General features: G+C 35.6%; 1 protein-coding gene across 1 annotated transcript in view; it reads left to right on the top strand.

Moving 5' to 3' along the window:
• The window catches only part of Psmd14 (proteasome 26S subunit, non-ATPase 14), an 87,103-nt gene that overhangs the window by 49,016 nt on the left and 16,790 nt on the right, over positions 1-21,297 (top strand). The window contains exons 4-8 of the mRNA XM_005346459.3: positions 2,920-2,991; positions 3,212-3,331; positions 5,477-5,547; positions 6,469-6,619; positions 17,837-17,944. Of these exons, the coding sequence (XP_005346516.1) occupies positions 2,920-2,991; positions 3,212-3,331; positions 5,477-5,547; positions 6,469-6,619; positions 17,837-17,944 (522 nt within the window). The remainder of the gene's footprint in view (positions 1-2,919; positions 2,992-3,211; positions 3,332-5,476; positions 5,548-6,468; positions 6,620-17,836; positions 17,945-21,297) is intronic.

Genomic DNA, 21,297 nt, shown 5'->3' on the forward strand with positions numbered 1-21,297 from the left:
AGCACGCATACAGTAAACATCTCTGATAGTCCTACAGACAGCATGCATATAGTAAACATCTCTGATAGTCCTACAGACAGCACTCATACTAAAAGGGCCGTGGTTTTTCCTAACACAGGGCTCTGTTAGTGTGATTTTGAACCTTAAGAAAATAGGTTGTAAGAGAAGTAAACTCTCTCCCTTTGCATGTGCTTGCTTCCTCTCAGATAACTGCTGGAAAGTCTTGAGTTCTATTGATTTTCTATTCCATTTTTATTGATTCATTTCTTCAGGAAGTATTACTGAGTTCTTGCTGTGTGCCAGATACTTTGCTACATACAAACAAAAAACATACAGTGAAGGCAGTTTTCTTACACTGATGACCGAAATAGTTTCTGGATTCTGTTAGTGATATATTTAGGTGAAAATGTGGTCACTTTTTTCTTCTTAATAATTATTTTCTGGCAAGTTGGAAAAGACCATTTTAACTAGAGAGATGGCTCAGGGGTTAGTTAAGAGCACTGATGGCTCTTCCGGAGGACCAGGGATCAATTCCCAGCACCCACATGGCAGTTCACAACTGTCTGTAACTCCAGCTCCGGGGGACCTGACACCCATGTCAAAACACCAACGCACATGAAATTAAACATAGAACCTTCATCTGGCGATGGATGGAGATAGAGACAGAGACCCACACTGGAACACTGGACTGAGCTCCCAAAGTCCCAATGAGGAACAGAAGGAGGGAGAAGATAAGCAAGGAAGTCAGGACCAAGAGGGGTGCAACCACCCACTGAGACAGTGGGGCTGATCTATTGGGAGCTCACCAAGGCCAGCTGGACTGTGACTGAAAAAGCAGGGGATAAACCCGGACTCTCTGAATATGGCGGACAATGAGGGTTGCTGAGAAGCCAAGGACAATGGCACTGGGTTTTGATCCTACTTCTTGTTCTGGCTTTGTGGGGGCCTAGCCAGTTTGGATGTTCACCTTCCTAGACCAGGATGGAGGGGGGAGGACTTTGGACTTTCCACAGGGCAGGGAACCCTGACTGCTCTTCAGACTTTAGAGGGAGGGGGAGAGGGGTGGGGGGAGGGTGGGAGGAGTGGGAGGCTGGGAGGAGGCGGAAATTTTTTTTTCTCAATAAAAAAAAAAAGCCCCACTTTTGTTGACATTTCCAAATTGGGTTAAAAGAAGGACACTTCCAATTTTTTTTAATTTATTTGTTTTAATTAATTTATTTGTTTATTGAGGCTTAAACCTGGATGGAGGTGGGCGGTCCTTGGACTTCCCACAGGTCAGGGAACCCTGATGGCTCTTCTAGCTGATGAGGGAGAGGGACTGGAGGCGGTGGCGGGGAGGAGGCAGAAATCCTCAATAGACACAATTTTTAAAGTTGTTCTATGTCCAAGAAATAACTTGAATATGGTATTTATCATATTAAGGCTAACTTCCACAAATGTATCATCACCTCTGACTTGATACAGTCTTCCACTTTTTCTTCATGTCTTTAAATTTTTTTATTAATTTATTTATATTTTATGTATAGAAATGTTTTGCCTATACATATGTTTGTGCACCGCATATGTGTAGGGCCTGTGGAGGCCAGAGGAGACATAATGTTCTCATTTGTCTATCATTTGAGCTATCACGGGCTTGCTGGAATTCAAGCCTGGGTACTCTGAAAGAGCAGGTAGTGCTCTTAACACTGAGCCATCTCTCCAGCCCCAGTTCTTAATCTTTCTTAAGTTTCTTATCTAAGTGAATGGAATTAAATTATTAAAACTTTTATAACTTCAGCATAAAGTGCTTTGGCTTCCCAGCTGGTTTTCATTTTGAAAATCTAGTTGAAAGAATCAGCAAAGCTGCATTCAGTGACGATAAATGGAGAGTTTGACTTGGGAACCATCTATAGTTCTAGTTAATGGTTCCAGCAAATATTGTGAGATTTTTAAATGCCCCTGATAGAAATCGATAGAAAACACGTAGACTGTTGGTGGAGTATGAGTAAAGCAGTTGTTTAATTTCAGCAAGTAAAAGCATAAATGCAAACGAGGATGAGTGGTTAGCATCTCTGACATGGTAGAAGGGTGAAAAGGTCACAGCAGTTAGGAACTGTCTTCTGCACATCCCAATATTAAAGAAAGAAAGTCAGACTTTTTAAAAATTTTTTAATGATGTGTACTGCTTGGCATGGAATTGTATTTATTGGCTGCTGGGGTGAAGGTACCTTAAATGCAAAGACCCCCAAGTTGCTCTATGAGTCTCATTTTGACAACCTACAGAGATTTGTTTCTTTCTGGGAGAAGCTTACTTGGATCATTAGCCTGTTATAGTATGAAAGGCAGTAGTTAGTTACTGGGGGTATTTTCCTGCTGCCCACCTGACCTTACCTGGTTGTATTAGATTTGTGTAGGAAGGGAACAGCATTAGGCCAGTGCAGAGTGTGTGTTCACTCACAGCTCTTCCCCTAGGGATCAGAAGTCTTCTCCCGTCTTCCCTCCCACTCTGTGAACTGCAGAGTGAGCCCATATCCCTAAGCTGCATACTGTCTGCAGCTGAAGCTGAGGATTTGCTGTTTTTATGATTCTTCAGTTTATCAAGCTAGTCCAATAGGATTTGGCATTCATATTAATATTATATTGTAATATAGTGGTAACAAATGTTGCAGTAATTGACAATAATTATTTTATAGCCAAGGTAGATGAGCACTGTGGAAATAAACTTTATGCCTATTGGAAAGTCAGGGTACTGAGTTTTGACTGTTACCTTCATGTTTAAGAATTGTAAATGTCTTCATGATTATTTGTATTGTAATTGGATAAAAAAATACTTGATTTTTTCTAGAATGTTTATTAAAATAATCAAGTTTATTTCACATTTAACTTTAATTCTTACTTCACTATTCTGTGTGTTATAGTAACTGATGAACTTGTTCCTAGGGTCCACCTACAGATGCTCCTGCCGTGGACACCGCAGAACAAGTCTATATCTCTTCCTTGGCATTGCTAAAGGTAAGGAAGGAATAGAGTTACTTGCTTCTTTTGCAATCTCTCTTTTACTTCAGCATATTTATCACCTCAATTCCCTCAGGCATCAGTATTATTTAGGGTACATCCGTAAAATTGGCTTTTATTTTCACAGAAGCAAACTAGGTTATTTGGCAGCATGGGTGTGTGTGAGTCAAGATCTCAAATAAATGTGCTTTGTGTCTGTACCTCTTCCTCTTTACAGATGCTAAAACATGGCCGTGCTGGAGTTCCTATGGAAGTTATGGGTCTCATGCTTGGCGAATTTGTTGACGATTACACCGTCAGAGTGATTGATGTGTTTGCTATGCCACAGTCAGGAACTGTGAGTAGTTCTTTATGTTGACTGCTTCTTGTTTCATTTTTCTTTTCTTTTTTTTAAATTCAAAATGATGTTCATCTCTTTATGTTTTTTCTTTGCAGTAGAAAACAGCAATCATAAGACTAATAGTATGAATTTTATCTTGTGTTGAATTAAATCAGTCTTTTAACTGTACTATGGACTCAATGATGCTAGTCCTAACTTCCTTGTTCTTTCCTTTAGTGAGCCAGACAAGCTGGGTTTAAAGTTAGTTGTTGTAAAAGTAGGGTATTATATTAATTACTCTCAATATCTGCTCAAAAATTTTTAGAAACTATTATATAAAATTGGAATGGGTGTAAATTAATCCTCCTGTGAGGTTTCCAATGCTTTAAAGCCTATGATTTTTTTTAAGTGTGCTATGTATGAAAGTGAATGATTTTTACATGTTAAATAGTAAAATGTAGATTTTTTTTAAAGCAATCTACACGATTTAAAATGTTTTCTTTATAGAGGTAATTTTGCTCCGCCTTTTATTTACTGAAGGTGATTTTTATAGAAAGTTGTGCATTTAGGCTGTTTTGGTTTGTTTTGAAAATAGGGGTCTCAACGTATAGTCCTTGCTAGCCTGGAATTCTTTATGTAGTATAGGTCATCCTTGAACTGACAGAGATCTTCCTGCCTCTGCACTGGAGTGCTGAGATTAAAGGTGTGTGCCTCTGTGCCCTGTTCGATTTAAAGAAAATATGAAAAAAAAAAAAAAAACCCTAGTAATACAAGGCAACGTAGTGGCTAATACCCTGAGTCCCAGCACTGGAGAGGTGAAAGAAGGAGATGAGGAATTCAGGTTCATTCTTGCCTTGAGTATTCACTTTGAAGCCATCCCATCCTACATTACACCATCTCAGATAAAAATGTCAGTGTTAGTTCTACCAATTCTCAACCATGACACTTAGCAGTCTCAGTTGTGGGTTTTCTCTGTGTTTTGGATGGAGGCTTCCCTCTGCTGTGGCAGTGTCCTAGTTAAGGCTGGCAAGGCGTGTCAGGTGAAGATGCTTGCTCTGTTTGAGGATCCTTATATACTTGAAACAAATTATACACATTTAAATGATGCCATGCATACATACACACATGGAACAAGTATTTCTATGGACTAGTTGCTATAGTATGCAAAAGATTTGAAAATAATACAAAACAATAGGAAATCTGTACTATATCTTGGTTTTTATTGTTGGAAATTTTGCTTGGTAACTTGGTTTAGAATTCTTTTGTCTTTCTGGGTAATCAATCATTAAACTTTTTGTTCTTTTGGATATAGAAGCACTTAATACCCAAAATTTACATTTACATTGAAATCTTACTATTATATCTTTTTCTATGAAAATATGTAAAAAGACATAACAATGAACTTATTTCTGTTTTATATAGTTTTTTATTTCTGCCTTATATAGTCCCTGTGTAGATAATCAGGATAATAAATGATTCTGATGTATTATTATCACATTTCCATGTAAATGTTTGTCTGACAGTATAAAAATAGGCGATTTTGATGCTTATATTCACCCTCTGTAATAGAGTCAGAAAGTATTTCATTGGTTCAGGAGTCAGTAGACTCCTCTGTAGAGGCTTGTGTCTTCATTTCATCCCCTTCTCTCATCTCCCCCCATTTCTGCCTTCCTTTACGTCTCTTCATCTTCTCCTCTTTATAGTAATGAAAACAAAACCCCAGAAAGATAATCTTAGCCCAGCATCAAAGTGCGTATTCTTGTTTTCCAGTATGCCTTCTCTATTGGAATTCAGTGTGCTTTTTGCTTTGGTTGGTGAAAGTGCTTATGATAAACTGGCTTGTTTATCTAGATTAGACTTAAATTCTGATGCTGGGATGGTATTAGGAGGTATGCTTGCCATAGGTAGTTATAACTAAAAAAAATCATAATTTGTCAGCTATTTGGTACTTCTGATGATACATATATATAATCAGAAATGCATATGACAATAGCTATAAACTTTTAACACCCTAAATGTTGTCTAATTATTAGCTAATAACAATTCAATACTTGGCAGATTTAGAAATTTTGTTGCTATAAATCTTTGGGTTCAATGATTTGATTAGCTTTCAAATACATCTATCAAAACCTTCTTTGTCTATTCCCCCCCCCCATAATCTAGGGTGTCAGTGTAGAAGCAGTTGATCCAGTGTTCCAAGCCAAAATGTTGGATATGCTAAAACAAACAGGAAGGTAAGTGTTATACACTAGCATTTTTTGTAAAGGAAAATACTTTTGGAAATGTACCTTAAAGTTAATGGGTGTTTATGGGCATCATTCCAAGAGGAAGAATCAGTGTGGTTGACTGGCCAATGAAAATCTCCCAACCAGAAAACTGCCTTGTATTAAGATTCTCAGCTGTCATGTGGTAGGCTTGAGCTATAATGTCCCTCTCTTTAGCATCTAGAGTTACTTTGTATTGACTTGTAACCAAAAGACCTAGTAGGTTCTGTCTGTATATTTGAGAATTGCAGTCGAATGCAGTTCTGAATAGATGTTTGTTGATATGAGTTTTAAAGACAGTGTAATCCAAGTATTTCCCCCTCAGACTAAGTCTCCCAATGGTTGTCATTCTCTTGCTCAGATTCTTCTACTGCGGAAAAAAACTTCAAAATTAATGTTAGCAAAAGGCTCAGCAGCTGAGCAGAGCAGTGCAAATTGGTTTTTGACTGAGTTCCTAGTTCTACTGCTGGTTTAATTGATATTTAATCCTTTCACAACAGTGGATCCTGGTGTCCATTGTTAAAAAATGTACTCTGTGCCTGAAAAATCCAGCTCCCAGAGCTAAGGAGTTAAAGAGTAGATATTTACTTGAATGCTGAAAGGCTAAAAACTGGCTCTGAGAAAGTGTGGTAACAAGGTGAAAAGCTGAAAGCCTTATCTACCACTGCTAATGTGCATCTCTTAATGATAGCAACTCCTTTGTCACACTTGCTCACTGCCATGTTTTCTGGATAATATGGTGCCCGATTTCAGAGTTTCTAATGGTGCTTTTTCACACCTGTGTGTTTTCATCTTTTCTTAATTTATACCCTGTTAGTGTGTTGTTTCTTCTCATATCATCAGTGTATTACTTGTTGTGTTCTAAGTGTCTGAATGCCCTCTTTGTTTCAGGCCTGAGATGGTTGTTGGTTGGTATCATAGTCACCCTGGCTTTGGCTGTTGGCTTTCTGGTGTGGATATCAACACTCAGCAGAGCTTTGAAGCCTTGTCGGAGAGAGCTGTGGCAGTGGTTGTGGATCCCATTCAGAGTGTGAAAGGAAAGGTAGAGTCTTTTAAAAGTATGCAAGTCCATAAATATGGCATGATATTAGCAATTTAACACATTATGTAGGGATTTTAAGTTTGCTGTTATCATGAATGAATGTTTATTCTTAATTTTAAAAAAATTCATGAATTTGAATGTTAAACCAAACTGAAAGCTTTATACCTCATTTTCTTTATACATCCTATACATATGTATACATTATATGTATAAGATTGCTTACATATAATATGTATATTTGCTGCTTTATATATTCTATTAATATTTTAATAAATATCAGTACATTCTAAAACTGTTCATTTAAAGGGCTCTGTTTTTTCAGACGTTATGCAAAATGTATTCTGGAGTTGTATTTTCCAAATATTTTAGACAATGAAAACTTGCCCAAAGACTTGGTAATCAGCCATTCATGTATTTGCTATGAGGACACAGATGAATAATTAAATATGCTGACTGATTCTGAAAAGAGGTTAACTTGCAGAGCACATTGGGTTATATTGTTCTTTGTTGAAATCTCTTTTGTTCTTGTTTAGTTCTCTCTCTCTTTTTTTTTTGTTCGTTCTTTCGTTCTTTCCCCTTATTTCTTTCTTTCTAGCCCCATATGCCATTTTCCTATTTCCTGCCTCATGACAGCAGGGTGCAGCTCTATTATCACCTTCACAGAGCTGTCTGCAAATGTGAGAGGCAATTCGATTTTGCTCAACCACAGGGAGAGTGGATTAGAAAAACTACAGAACATACAGAAATTGGCTAGGTGGTTACTGCTTTAAAATACTGCTGAGGTGTCTTGTTTGAGCATGTACTTCCATTGTAGTGCAGAATAATTGTTAAAGTAAAATCACAATACATTCATGGAATCCTTTTTATGCAGGATTTACCAATAATTTTAAAGCACTTAGAAATAAATATTAGCTTGATATCTATTAGACCTAGAGTTTGATAGTGGTGTGGGTTACATTTACATCTATTCAGCAGCTGAAACAAACTAAATGTGATTGTTAAAATATAGATTCTTTGTGTTGCAAATTTGAAATAGAATGGTTTTTGATACCACATTGTTAGGATGCATAAAAATTGAGGTCTTCTTTAAAGCATGATCCTATGAGATGTAATATAGCTTTTCAACAGCAGAACTGTCCCCCAAACATAGACTAGCAATTTAAGTTAACTTCTAGTGTTTGCTGTATCCCTGAATTTCAATTTATTTGCCTTCTCTTTTACTAAGAGTGTTGTAACTTAATACTGACGAAGGAATTGAAAATCCTTATTGCTTACTAACTTTATAATTTAAAGTACAGTATAATTTTCTGATGTTTAAGGTGTCTTTTCAGCAACTTAATTTAATAATAATTATTATTCTAGAAACACAGAATTAAAACTTGTGAAGCTCCCACCACAGTGATTACAAACAATAATTAGGGCTTATCAAGTATAGTTCTAAATAGCAGTTTTAAATTCAAAACTTAATTCAAGTGTTGTGTAATACTGAATACTCATTAGGTCTAGTCAGTTGCAATTCATATTACAATAAAAGTTATAGCTAAAACTATACCTAAAGCATAGGTTTTGACAGTTTTGTCTAATTTTTTAAAATACGGAAAATTACTTTATGTTAGCCGAAATGATCAAGTTTTGTCAGTATATAGTGCACCTTTTTGACACCTTTGCTTGGTTGTAACTTAAGACTCTTAACAGTCAAGAGCTTTTGACAGTATAAATCAAACTAAATGCTAGTAAATCTATGATGGAATATTTTAGTTAAATCATAAAATTTAAGAATATTCATTTATAAAGATGAAGAATAACATTGTACTTTCCCTTCCTTGGTATGTGATTTATCAAAACTGTCAAAATATTTAGCAAAGCAGTGATTAGATCAAGAGTTAAGATGACAGTTTGTAGATAAAGGTGGAACTCTGTTCATACTTTTAAAACCTTTTTCTATAGATTTTCATTTTTATAAGTTCCAATATTACCTATGTTTTTTTAGCAATTTAGATGATTAAGGATTGTTTCCTTGTCATCTTAATTCATTCCCAGTAAGCTCAATTTTCATTTAGTGTGACTTGACTAGTTTATTGAATAATACCTATATTAGAGTAATAACCATTTGGACTTAATCCTAGAGATAGAAACTACTTCTGTTACTGTTGCTATTATTATTACTCATAAAAATAAACAAAGAAATCCAACTCTAAAATTATATAGCCCTTAAGCTTTTTTATTTGCTCTTTAATATTAAATTTTATGGGTTATTTATAACCAGAGTGGAAAGTGAGCACCAGAGGTCATTGCATAGCCTTTTAAGTTAGTATGACAAGGTTGTCACTTCCTTCAGCTTCCTGTAGTTTAAGTCGTGGGAGAGAACTTCAGGTTTTTCTGAATTCTAAATAGTAGTTCCTATCATTTGTAGTAGGTACTATGTATGAATTGATTTTTTTCCCCCATTTGATGGATGTTCTATTAATTTGTATTAGATGGGTTTATTCCCTGGGACCAAGCAGTAAAACCACCACAAATAATAAAGTCACTATATGATGAATTCATGTCTCTCAGTGAAATGGTTTTAAATGATACGAGAGAAAATTTTTGCTATGAATTCATAATGTAAGTGGAGAGTAAATACATAGAGATTACCAGTGAGCTCTTGAACCCAACTATTTAGTGAAGTAGTTCCAAGATTCTGTTGTTTAGTTTTCAGTTTATTTGTAAAGTACACGTAACCAGAGCTTCCAATGGCACAGTGGTAACCTCTTGCCTAGTTTGCTTTACAGTCAGCCTGCAGTGGGGCTTGATCCAGCTCAGTAGCTTCGGAAGTGGACTCAGCCTGTCACATTCCTACACATCTTTCATGTGCTCACTGCGGGCTTATTGCTTTGAGCAGCATCTGAAAGCTACTATGCAACTCACATATGCACCTATGTGTTATTTCTTTAAAACATTATTGATTTAGAAGCTTGACTTTGCTTGACTAGGTTGCTGTTATGAGATGCTGTAATTGTAGTGCCTGTTTTCTGCTGACAACTTAAGAGAAACTAATGACCATTTAGTCTAAGTAGTGTCTTCAAACATGTTTATTTAACCTAATGAGAAATATTCTATAAACTTTTGAAAATGGGATATTTATCTGACTGCAGATCGGAATCCCATATTTGCCACTATATAAAAGCATACTTTGATAGCATACTTGGTAAGTTCAGAGTAAATCAGAAAACAGTATGCCCTGAGCAAGCAGGTTCAACTGTGGCTAAGCATTGAAGGGTGGATGATGAAGACATCACTAAGAGAAGCTCTTCTGCCATGTGGGAAGACTGAAGAAGGAATGCTGTTCATTCTTCTGCAGAGACTAGAGTTTAAAACAGGGGTCTTCTGGAAAATAAATCCAAGCACAGGAAAAATGAATTAGAGAATGAATATCCTAAGGGCTTACTCCCCCTACCACATATTTAGGATTGGGAAAAATGTTTTAACAACACTTCATGTTAATTTTAAGATGGTGGTAGTTTTGAATTTCTCAAAAAATAGTTCTACTTTTTCTCATTTAAAAAACAAGTATGTAGAGAGATAAAATTCATAGCATTTATACAGATGATAAAACTTTTAACAAGATTTGAATGGCGTGTAAGGGAATAAATGCTATGTGTAGAGGTAGCGTTTATTTTAAGCTAAAGTTGCTGTGTTAGTAATACAGTCACTAAGCTAATTGATTTTGCTTTAGTACTTGCTATTCATTTCCAGTGGTGTGATTATATTTAAAATTAATTTGATGCAGCTGTATTAGTTTAGAAAAAATAGAGTTTAAAACCATGAATGTCCCATTGCCCGTAAGAATATTACTGACTTTTGGTTTATTGAATGTTTTTACTTCCCTAGCCATCCAGTTATCTCCAGCCATTCCTACTGTGTACTGAGTATGTACTAGAGACACAGAAAAAAGGAAGAGTTGTCTCTGACCTGTAGTAAAAGTTTTGTGTGGGGAACAGTGGCTCAGAAATCTTTTCCTGCAATATCACGTTAGTTTTTAAGGTGATATTGTAGGGTGATTTGACATTAGCTCTTTTGTCAATTTTAGGGGGACTTTTCTAAACCCAGGACTTAGTTTTGAGTTTTAATGTGTTAACTATAATTTCCTAAGAAGAATTTATAATAGTGGTAAATTTTCTTCAAAGACATGGTGGCGGAGTTCCTCAGTTGTTAGGCTACTAGTTATTAGAGTACTAGGTGTTTATTGTCATGTTTTACATCCTGTTATTGTACAGATTTCTTTCTAAATGAAACAGTGTTCTGTGAGACTTCCAGTGTAGTCTGCCTCTGCTACATGACTGAAACTAAACAGTGGTAAGGGACTGAGAGGATTTTGTCAAACCTCATGATAAGGGCTTTTAAATAGATAATTGATAGCTTTTTTCACACATAAAATAGTACACAAAAATACTTTCTTGAGTTTTTCATCTTGTTATGTATTTATTCTATTCTGGTGGTCTTTATTGTTCTTCTATTGCTACTGTTACGTTGTAGATACCCAGTAGTGAGTCTTTAAACCCTGCTTTTGTGTAAGCGAAATTTAGTCTATTCTAGTGTTTGTGTTAGTGTGGTCATTGTATCAAATAGCTTGCTAATGACTAGTCTTAGTGTCCATATAGGTACAAATCATAGTTCTATCTCTTATACATGTAACATCTCATTTAATGTACTTGAGTTAGTTAAACCTTAGTTTCCTTATTTATAAACATGTTATTTTGGTTATTATCCAGTACAGTTTACTTCTTGATTATTGAGATGGTTTGGAAGACTGTTTCTACCTATTAATAAGCAAAATTTAAAAGTTAAGTTATGTAGGAATTTATTTGATATTTTTTAAATATTTATTTATTTATTTATTATACAATAGTCTGTGTGTATGCCTGCAGGCCAGAAGAGGGCACCAGACCTCATTACAGATGGTTGTGAGCCACCATGTGGTTGCTGGGAATTGAACTCAGGATCTTTGGAAGAGCAGGCAATGTTCTTAACCTCTGAGCCATCTCTCCAGCCCTTATTTGATATTTTTATGCTAAATACATTTATCTTTTGAGAAATGCTAGCATGGCAGTGGGCAAGGAAGGTATCTACATCTTTCTTGTACCAACACCATCCTCTTTAAAGAAAATCAAAGTATGTCCTTCCTTGCCCACTGACGTGCTAACACTTGTAGGGACTTTGCATCCTGTATGTGAACTCAGTTTTGTTACCACAGCGTGTACACTAGAACAGGATTTGAAATCACGGGTTTGTTTTGTGTAGGCTGGCTGTAGGTACCAGAGACACCTGGCACTCTGAGTTAATTTCAGACCAGCAACCTGTAAGTGATAGGCTCTTGAAGCTCATTAGAAGTCCCCTAAGGATCTCAGTATTCAGTGTGCTGTTTATCACCTGTGAGTAGAAAAATATTTATCATGCATGGGTAAAGATTCTAGACATTTTTCATTATATACATACCTACATACCTGTGTGTGTGTGTGTGTGTAGCAACAATTAAAAAGACCATTCATTTGAAAGAGAGCAAAAGACTTAGGGTGTTCATGGGAGGGTTTGGTGGGAGGAAAGGGAAAACAGACAATGTAATTATATTATTAAACATTATTAAAAACATTTTTAAAGGATAGTGTTGTTTAACCACATTTTCTTTCTATTTTTAACCAAAACTTTTTCTAAGGAAAAAAAAAACCTTAAAATTTAAAATTTATCTCCTTAATTTCCTCATTTTTTTTTTCATATACCAAGTGTCTTAGGACAACAAATCAATGATTTGAATTTTAGGGCAAATTTTCACCTTGCTTGCTCTCGCAGTACTATTTTATTAATTGTGTCAGGTTAGATGCTGCAGGGATCTTATGCCAAATTAGACATGTAACACATTCATTTGGAGAAAACACTCATACTGGATAAAGGCATGAACTTCCAGACAGATGTTAAATTTGACCGTGGGATAGGACAAGAGGAACCTGGCCTGAGGTGGGAAAAGCCTCACCATAGGCTGATGAGAGTTGAAAAGTCACAGTTACTTTTCAAAGGCGTCTTTATTTTGGCAGTGATAGCTAGATTCTTGTACAGTGGTTATTTTTAGTCCTTGGCTGGGAGCAGCCCAGGAGATGCATTGCCTGGTGCGACTGCCCGGTGGATTAAAAGGTGCATCAGCTGGAGTTTAGAAGTCAGCTGTGCTGTCCACAGCAGGTTCTAGTAAAAAGAGACAGATCTGAAGGGAAGAGCTTTGTGAGGACCACAGTTAACAAGAGATGTATTATTTAATCTTATCACCAACTCTGTGAAGTATCATTCTTGAGTAAATAAGGAGATTGAGACATAAGTAACTTGTTGTAGGCCACTTGACCAGCAGGTGATAGACGTAGAATTTTACCTTCTGACTCACGCGTAAGCACTCAAACTCCTAACTAAATGCATACACTAAAAAGTTCTGCCAGACTTTTTTTTATGACTTATATTTTTTTTCTCACAGTTTCATGGATCTAGAAATGTCTAATTACCTTTACCATACTAGTTTCTATAAATTGATTTGCTTTCCTTAAGGGTTATATCCTCAAAACTTGTAGGTTTAACTCTTTGAATTTTGATGCATGTCTTCACTTGTCAGAAAAGTACATTATGCTAGTTCTGCCCCATCCCTATTCTCCCCAGTATATTGAAATCGTAGTACAGATCTGTAACTACAGTAAGCAATTCTCTGAGGATGAAGAAAGAAACTGTACATTCACATAGGAATTTCTTTTCCAGAGCTAAAATTGACTTTTTATAAATAATTTCCGCTTTGCAAACTTGAGACCAAGAAATCACAGCAATCCAGTGATATGCATTTGGCATGAGTCAGTTTTAGTTCTTAGTGCTTTTCATTGGAAATGGCATAAAAAGTAAGATATCTCTGAATTTTTTATGCTCTGGGCTTACAAGAGACAGAAAATGTTTTTATCTTATAGACGTGTGGCAGTGCATAGCAGCAGAAATAACGAAATGGTCACAAACCTCCACAGTATTTCAGTATTTCCCAGGTCACACTCATTCTTAATTTTTAAAGAATCTAGAAGCAAACTAAGAAGTTGGTAATAGGCCATTTCCAGGCAGCAGTGTTTGGTGTGGTACTGCCCTTCTCATGCTCTCATTTTCATAGTGATTTAGAGATGGGGCCTGTACGTCACTAGGTTTATATGTTTTTAAATATATCACTGTCTTGTCTAGCTCCTTTTTATTTTATAAGTATTTAGTTTTGATTTTGGTCTTAATTTTTATTTATCTATTTATTTATTTCTACCTATAGGTCTTAGGCCTACCATTATAGGTATGGAAGATTCTGATCCTCCCTTTTAGCTCAAGAAAGTGAATGCATTATAAATTTTAGCATCAGTTCTTTCTTTTGTTGTGTGGTTTTGGAACACTTGCCTTGGTCATTGACTTGAGTGAGAGCACAGCTGGAAATGCCCCTGGAAGCCACACTGAGAGGGTGAGGAGAGGAGGATCCACTGCTGGAAGTACATGCAATAAATGCTTTTTATTTTCATAAATTACGGTGAACGTTGCTTAAAGAGAAAATAGCTTCCTCTGAATGTAAAAATTGGGATTGCAATTTGATGCTTTAGAAATTTAGTCTCCTCTTTTAGTGACCTAGGAAAACGTGGGTTGAAAAATAGCATATTGAATGAACTGTAGTGTACTCATGGAAGAAGTAAAAATATGGATTAAAATGAATTTGAAAATAATTAGAGCTTAAATACTGAGCCAGATTCGTCATTAAAATGAAATGATAGGTCCTTGACCCTTGGATGTGCTTGGAATAAACATGGAGCTCAGTATTGTTTTCAAAACTATTTTGCTTTTGTAAGCTAAGACAGATGTACAAGAAAGATGCAGTTTTTATTTTGTATTGGCAGCTTCCAAATATTTAGTATCTATTTCCAAGAGTTGCAATTAGTAAAGCAACCATGGTACTGAAGTCTGCACATCCCACAGCTAATTATATTTGCAGGGTCAGAGTGAATACATATTTTCAGAAAAATAAAGGGTTATATAAATATGTGTCTTCTACTTGGCTGTTATATCACAGTTTGTTGATCTGGAGTATAATGTGTACAATTCACAAATTTGTCTGATAACAGAAAGTGGTGTGTGATTGTGTTTATTTTACTAACCAGTATATTCACAGCAATCACTTCCAAATATCTCTCCAGTAAAGATGTGTTAATTACAAAACAGACAAGGTCTTCTATTATATTAAAGCTACTAACAAGAAGACAGCAGGAATCACACATGTAAATAGCATCATCAACCCCTATTTTAGTCCTCTGTTTTGATCTGTGAGTTGCGCATAGACCAAAGGTGCTATTAAAGACTGAGTGTATGAAATAGGCAGCATTATATGAACAAAATTTATTCAACAAGAAAACAGACCTTTAACATGAATTTAACAAGCCTGAGAAATTATAAACTATCATATGCTGCAGATTCATGCAGTGATAATAAACAAAAAAAGGAAAGTAAGAGGTTTCCCTAAGCTAGCCAAACTGCTAATGGTTTTGTTATAAGCTGTCTACTGTTGCGGTGACCTCTGAAAAGTCTCAAGGCACTTGTACCAGAAGAAATTAACTGGTCAGGCTGGGAAATAGAGATTCATTGGCTTCACAGGGCTTCAACGTGGACAGGATTTTTTATTTTTCATACTCCTGTGTGAAGGTTATTGTTGCTGTGAGGAGGTGATTTTGATGCTATGTCTCTTTGTTTCTTTTTTTTTTTTTAATTTTGAGGTTCACAAGACAAACTGGTTTCATGTATACATATTTCAAAGTGAGCCATAAAAAACGCAGAATGGCTTACAAATGGATTATTCTTTCTTCTCCTCCTCCCTTCAGTGCCTAAATTCTTGAAGGTTCTTTGTTTAGTATGTTGCATCCTGGTTTATTTTCCAGACTATGGAGTGACCACTTTGCTGTCTTTCTGTTGCATCATTCTGTAAATACACAAACATTGAAGAAACGCCCTGAGCTTACACACGCCTCCAAGTTCTCACTGGGGCTTTTTCTTGAGTCTTACTGTGGCATAATTAACACCTTCTTCACCCATTGCTCATTAGTGTACTGGACATTAATGAGTCTATTTTGATAGGTTGTTCTAAAAGAAAAATCCACTTCTCACAGCAGAAAAGGCAATTATAAAATTGTATAGAAATTAAAATGTAGAATATATTGCCATTTTTTTTATTGCATGCTAAATCTAATTTTGGTCTGCAGGTTTTTGAACATGTTAGTTTCCTTAAGACAGTTGCTATAGTGATTCCAGAAAATTCCTTTAATATTAGTGTAATCATTTCTATTACTGCTCAGGAAGTATCGATCTGAACATATCATTTCATATGGGTCATAGTTTACTAGTTGAACAACATATTAAAATCTTACAGCATTGTTCAATAAAGTACTTTTTTATATTAATTTCTGGTTAAAAATAGATCATGGTATCCACCTAACTATGCCCTAACCCACATTTTCATTTTTTTAATGATGTTTCACACCCACTTATAATATCCATAGAAGTGAAACATCTTGCATGAAAATTGCTGTCTAATGTTTTAGTTTGAAAGCAGTTGGTATTAAAAAAGTATTTAAGCATTTCATTGGGATGTAATATGAAATTTTCGTATTTGGTGAAATTTTTTCCTAGAAATGATTTTTACTGAACTCTTAAGAATGGAATCATAAAGAAGTTGAAACAAAACCAATGGTTTGCTGTCTTAATTTACCATTAATAATTAAAAACAATTGTGTAGGGTTACAATTAAATACTTGGCTTTGAAACAAAAGGAATTTTGGAGAAAATTAAGACCACAAAAATTAAAAGCAACATTAAAAACATTATTATCATCAATATTAGGACAATTGAAGTATACAGAGACCTTAGACTGTATTGTAATGTTTTGGTGTAATTTTATGTTTGCTGTAATTATAGCCTTTAGACTCCTCAGTGTATAGAAACACTTCTTTGTGTGAAACAGGGTCTCACCATGTAACTCAGGCTAGCCTCAACCTCACAGAGATCTGCCTGTCTCTGCCTGCTCCAGAATGCTGGGATTAAATGTGTGCACTATCAGGCTTGGCTAAGAAGTCCTCAAGTTATATTTTTAGACCTAATTATATTACAGTTGGCTTAACTTGAAAATAATAATTTTTAATATTTCCATGTACTTACACAAGTTGTCTAACTAAAAACAAATGCAGATAGCAATGACTTTTATAATCTGATAATCTCCTTTGTTAATACTTTTAAAGGAAAATAAAGAAATTTTCAAGTCTTGTTTCAAGATTGTCTTGGAAAGAGGCAGTTTGTCTTAATATTGCCTAAAGTGACACGTTTTTAAGAGCTTTATGTTCTTTCAAATTCAAATGACTATAAGCATGTCAGCAATTATAGTGGAAAATAGGTGATTCTTGTTAATCTCTTGATACGTAAGGGCTAATTAGCATGATGCTGGGTTATGAAGGAATTGAATTTATAATATACAAAAGACACACACACACACACATATATATATAGTTATTTCTTTCCATGACCTTGTAACCATGTTGTATTGTTTCTATCTGAAAGCATGGTGACCTTGGTTTTCTCTGTTGTGCCTCCTAGTCTTAGTGGCTTGGATGTTGAAAGCCATCAGACAAGGTATAAAGTCTTTCCGAGTCAGAAGAAGTAAAGAGTGTCTGACTAGCAGAGAACACATGGGCAAGTGACGTGCTGGCTGCAATTTTGTTGTCATGTCAAGTACTGTGATGGCATAATTGATGTGACAGGGCTGGGTCTTAGATGGAGTCCCTTAGCTTGTGCTCACTTTCAGTTTTACTTTTCCCGTCATTCGTTTTGACTGTGAAAATTTTAGGTAACAAATAAGCACAACAATGAAGGTTATTTGATGTATGCTTAGTAATGACATATTTTAATAATAAAAACGCTAAGTTAATATTTTGCTGCTTCATGGAAATTGCAATAATTGGTGTCACCTTACATTACAAGATAGAAGGTGGTACACTGATGGCACTATCAGCAGGAGGTTCATTTTATTAATATTATAATTAAATGATTTTCTGGAAATAGGCCAGAAACAGATGCAAGTTGATCTTGCCTTGTCCACTGTTGCTTGGCACCGTCACTTGTTTTTAAAAAGAATTGATTTGACACCTTGTTTTACAGGTTGTTATTGATGCCTTCAGATTGATCAATGCTAATATGATGGTCTTAGGACATGAACCAAGACAAACAACTTCAAATCTGGGTCACTTAAACAAGCCATCTATCCAGGTAATGACTATATTTGATAATGTGTTAAAACTCTGTTTTATAATGTTTAAATATGCTGTCATCATTATAAGATCCATTTTTTTTTTTTTTTGGTTTTTCGAGACAGGGTTTTTCTGTGGTTTTGGAGCCTGTCCTGGAACTAGCTCTTGTAGACCAGGCTGGTCTCGAACTCACAGAGATCCGCCTGCCTCTGCCTCCCGAGTGCTGGGATTAAAGGCGTGCGCCACCACCGCCCGGCCCTAAGATCCAATTCTTAATCATTTTAATTTTCTTATAAGAAGTCTTTTATTATTATTGTTTAAAAAGAGATTCCCAGCTTCTTTTGAGGCTACAGGTTTCAACTCAGTCTGTGCAACAGAACAAAACATATATATATATAAAGAAAAGATGAACCAGGTGATGGTGGCGTATACCTTTAATCCTAGCACTCAGGAGGCAGAGGCTGGCAGATCTCTGAGTTCGAGGTCAGCCTCTACATTTTTATCTAGTTAATATCTAAGAGTAGGACTAATAAAAGTTTCAGGTGGGAGCAGTTAGCTAACCTATATTGGTTTCTGAACAGTCTTCAAAACAAAACAAACAAAACCCCAAAAGTAAGAGGAAATCAGGCAATGTCTTTTAGGAGGTCCCAAGAAACAGTTCTTAGGTAGTACTTAAATCTTTCTACTTTTTTTTTGTTTTATCCCTACCTTTGATTAAAATTTTATAAAAACACATATAAAATTTACTTTTGGTAAGTTTATATTTTGTCATATTGTGATATCCACCACTGTTGCATTAGTTGGTGGGTGTGCAAGCACTTAATACCCTTTGAGTGATTAGTGCTCTTCTGTTCCATTTACATGCCTCATTGTTTAAACACAAGTCTTTAGTGCTGTAAGAAATTATGGTAAATGTGTTTTTAAATGCACAGTCTGTGTCTGTGTAGGTAATTATTTCTCTAAAGATTAATTAATAGGACAAAAATACCATGTTTGATTACATAGCACACTCAGGACAAAGAGTTTATAGTAGCTACTGCTATTCCCCCTCGAAACCTTGTTTTGCCTTAAGATTGTCTTTGGGGAGTTGTGGTATTAACAGTTCATCATGGTCCAGCCTTGCTTAGCCTTGGCCACTTTGTGTTTTAAGCACTTTCGCTGTTGTCATTCATTTTAGCTGTTCGTTATAGTGAAATATTTTGTCTTTAAGAACTGAGGTATGTTGCTTTTGAAAAAAAAATTTTAATAAGTTAGGGGAAACTACAGAGAATAATGAGTATGAAATAAGCTACCAGTGATTTTGATTGGGCACAGACAAGCCCATACTTGCATGCTCCAAGAGAATATATTATTGGGTCTGTTTAGCCCATGATAATGACCTTTCTCACACACCCCTTAGCATCATCCTGCTTCATTATTTCTACAGAAGGCTCAATAGTGTCTCACAACCTAGAGTCCTGTGTTCGCTACGTGGTGGATTTCTGCAAGTCACGAGTTACTTGTTGCATATTGCCTTTTTAAAATTAAAATGCTGCCTTTTAACTTCATAGGCAGAATTGATACTGAAATCTGTTTTTTCTGTACTAATCCCCTTGGTAGTGTGTAGCCCTGCCTTCCACCTGGAATTAAAAATGGACCTTTTGAAACAGTTTTCAAGCTTAAGTTTAAAAGTGGCATTATTTTCCTATCATTTTAAATTTGTCTTGTCTCCCAATTAGAATCTGTAAATATGTTTATTTCACAGTTTGTGTAGTGCCCATCAGAATGGCATCTATTTGGATGCTTTACAGTTTAGACAATTTCAACACTAAGACACTCCATTGGGATCAAGCCAAAGAGGGGCGCACCTTTAAAATAACTTGCTTTTGTAGGACAAGCTAGATAGAAAGTTTATAATAGAATTTAAATGTCTGTATGTCAAATTTTTAGGTTGCTGATAGAAACCTTTCAGAAACACCACACCCTTTATCTTAAGGGAAAGTTAGCTGTGTTAAGAGGGAACTTGTTCCCCAGACAACTTAGAAGTAAGTGGTAGAAGCCTGGCAGCAGTCACTAGTGTGTTCTTTAGCACTGGTGTCTCTAGTGTACTTAAAGATGTGGGAGAATATTGTGATCACATTGTAAACTGGTTAACAGTTACAGGAAAGTTTAAATGGGATATACATGTAGATATACATGTTCTCCATTTAGTAAGTACATGTTTTAGAACCTGTGTATTTATACCAAGATGTTGGATTTGATTATCTCTAGGTAGTAGAATAATGGGATTTTCCTCCCTTATTTTCTTTATCCATATTTTAAAAACTTTCTACAGTAAAACAATATCTTTACAAAATAATATTTTATGAATTTTATGTGTGAATATTTTGCCTGTATGTATGTTTGTCACCACATGTATGCTTGGTGCCCATGGAAATTGGCAGAGGGCATCAGATCCCTTGGAACTAGAGTTCTGTATGGTTGCAAACCACCATATGAGTGCTGAGAATTGAACCCGGTCCTCTGCAAAAGCAACAAGTACTCTTAACCTCAGCCATTGTAAGTGTTCATGGCAATATTGAAGTAAACTTTATTTTCACTTTAAGAGAAGCCTTTGTTCTAAGGGAATACAAAGTGTAATACTTAAAACTGTGCTATTGGCTTCTATATTAATACAGAAAACTATATTATTTTGTACCTGGAACATTTGATTATTACTGTCAATGTTTAGAAGTGGCAGTATTTATTTTAATGATTTTTTAAGGATTCCATTAAAAACTTGGGCTTTTTGGTATTTTAGTGATGAATCACACTAAATTTTGGAGTTGTTATCCTTTTGGACACTAACAAACATTGGTTCCCCAATGCATGCACTGGGCTTCGAGTCTCTAAGTGTAGCCCTGAGTGTGCCCACATTGTGCAATAGAGAGAAAGTATTTTCAATACTTATAATTATTGAAAATAGTTAATAAAACACAGAGTTGTAAAAAACAGCAGTGAAACTATTATAATGGCCCTGAAACATTTTCTAGATGAGGCAGCTGAGGCCCAGAGAACGGAGCTGCTTGAGTTACTGTTAATTTGCAAGAACTGCTAGATCATCTCATTCTTATATATTATAGTTGAGAATTTAATTAAATGAATTTTTGGCCTATTTTATATGTTGCTTGTGTGATGCTTTGTTTTGTTTTGAGACAGTCTTACTGTGTGTCCAGGCTGACCTGGCTCCGTGTACCCCAGGGTAGCCTCAAATCCAGAATTCTGCTTTAATCACCTGGGAGCTGGGATTACAAGTATAAGCTGTAATGTCCAGCAAGCTGATTTATAAAACACCTGCTGTGTTTACCATACGTACACGGATCTGCTGGTTCTCAAATAGTGGGTCGCCATTCT

The sequence above is a fragment of the Microtus ochrogaster genome, chromosome 4 (assembly GCF_000317375.1).
Source record: "Microtus ochrogaster isolate Prairie Vole_2 chromosome 4, MicOch1.0, whole genome shotgun sequence".
Taxonomy (NCBI): domain Eukaryota; kingdom Metazoa; phylum Chordata; class Mammalia; order Rodentia; family Cricetidae; genus Microtus; species Microtus ochrogaster.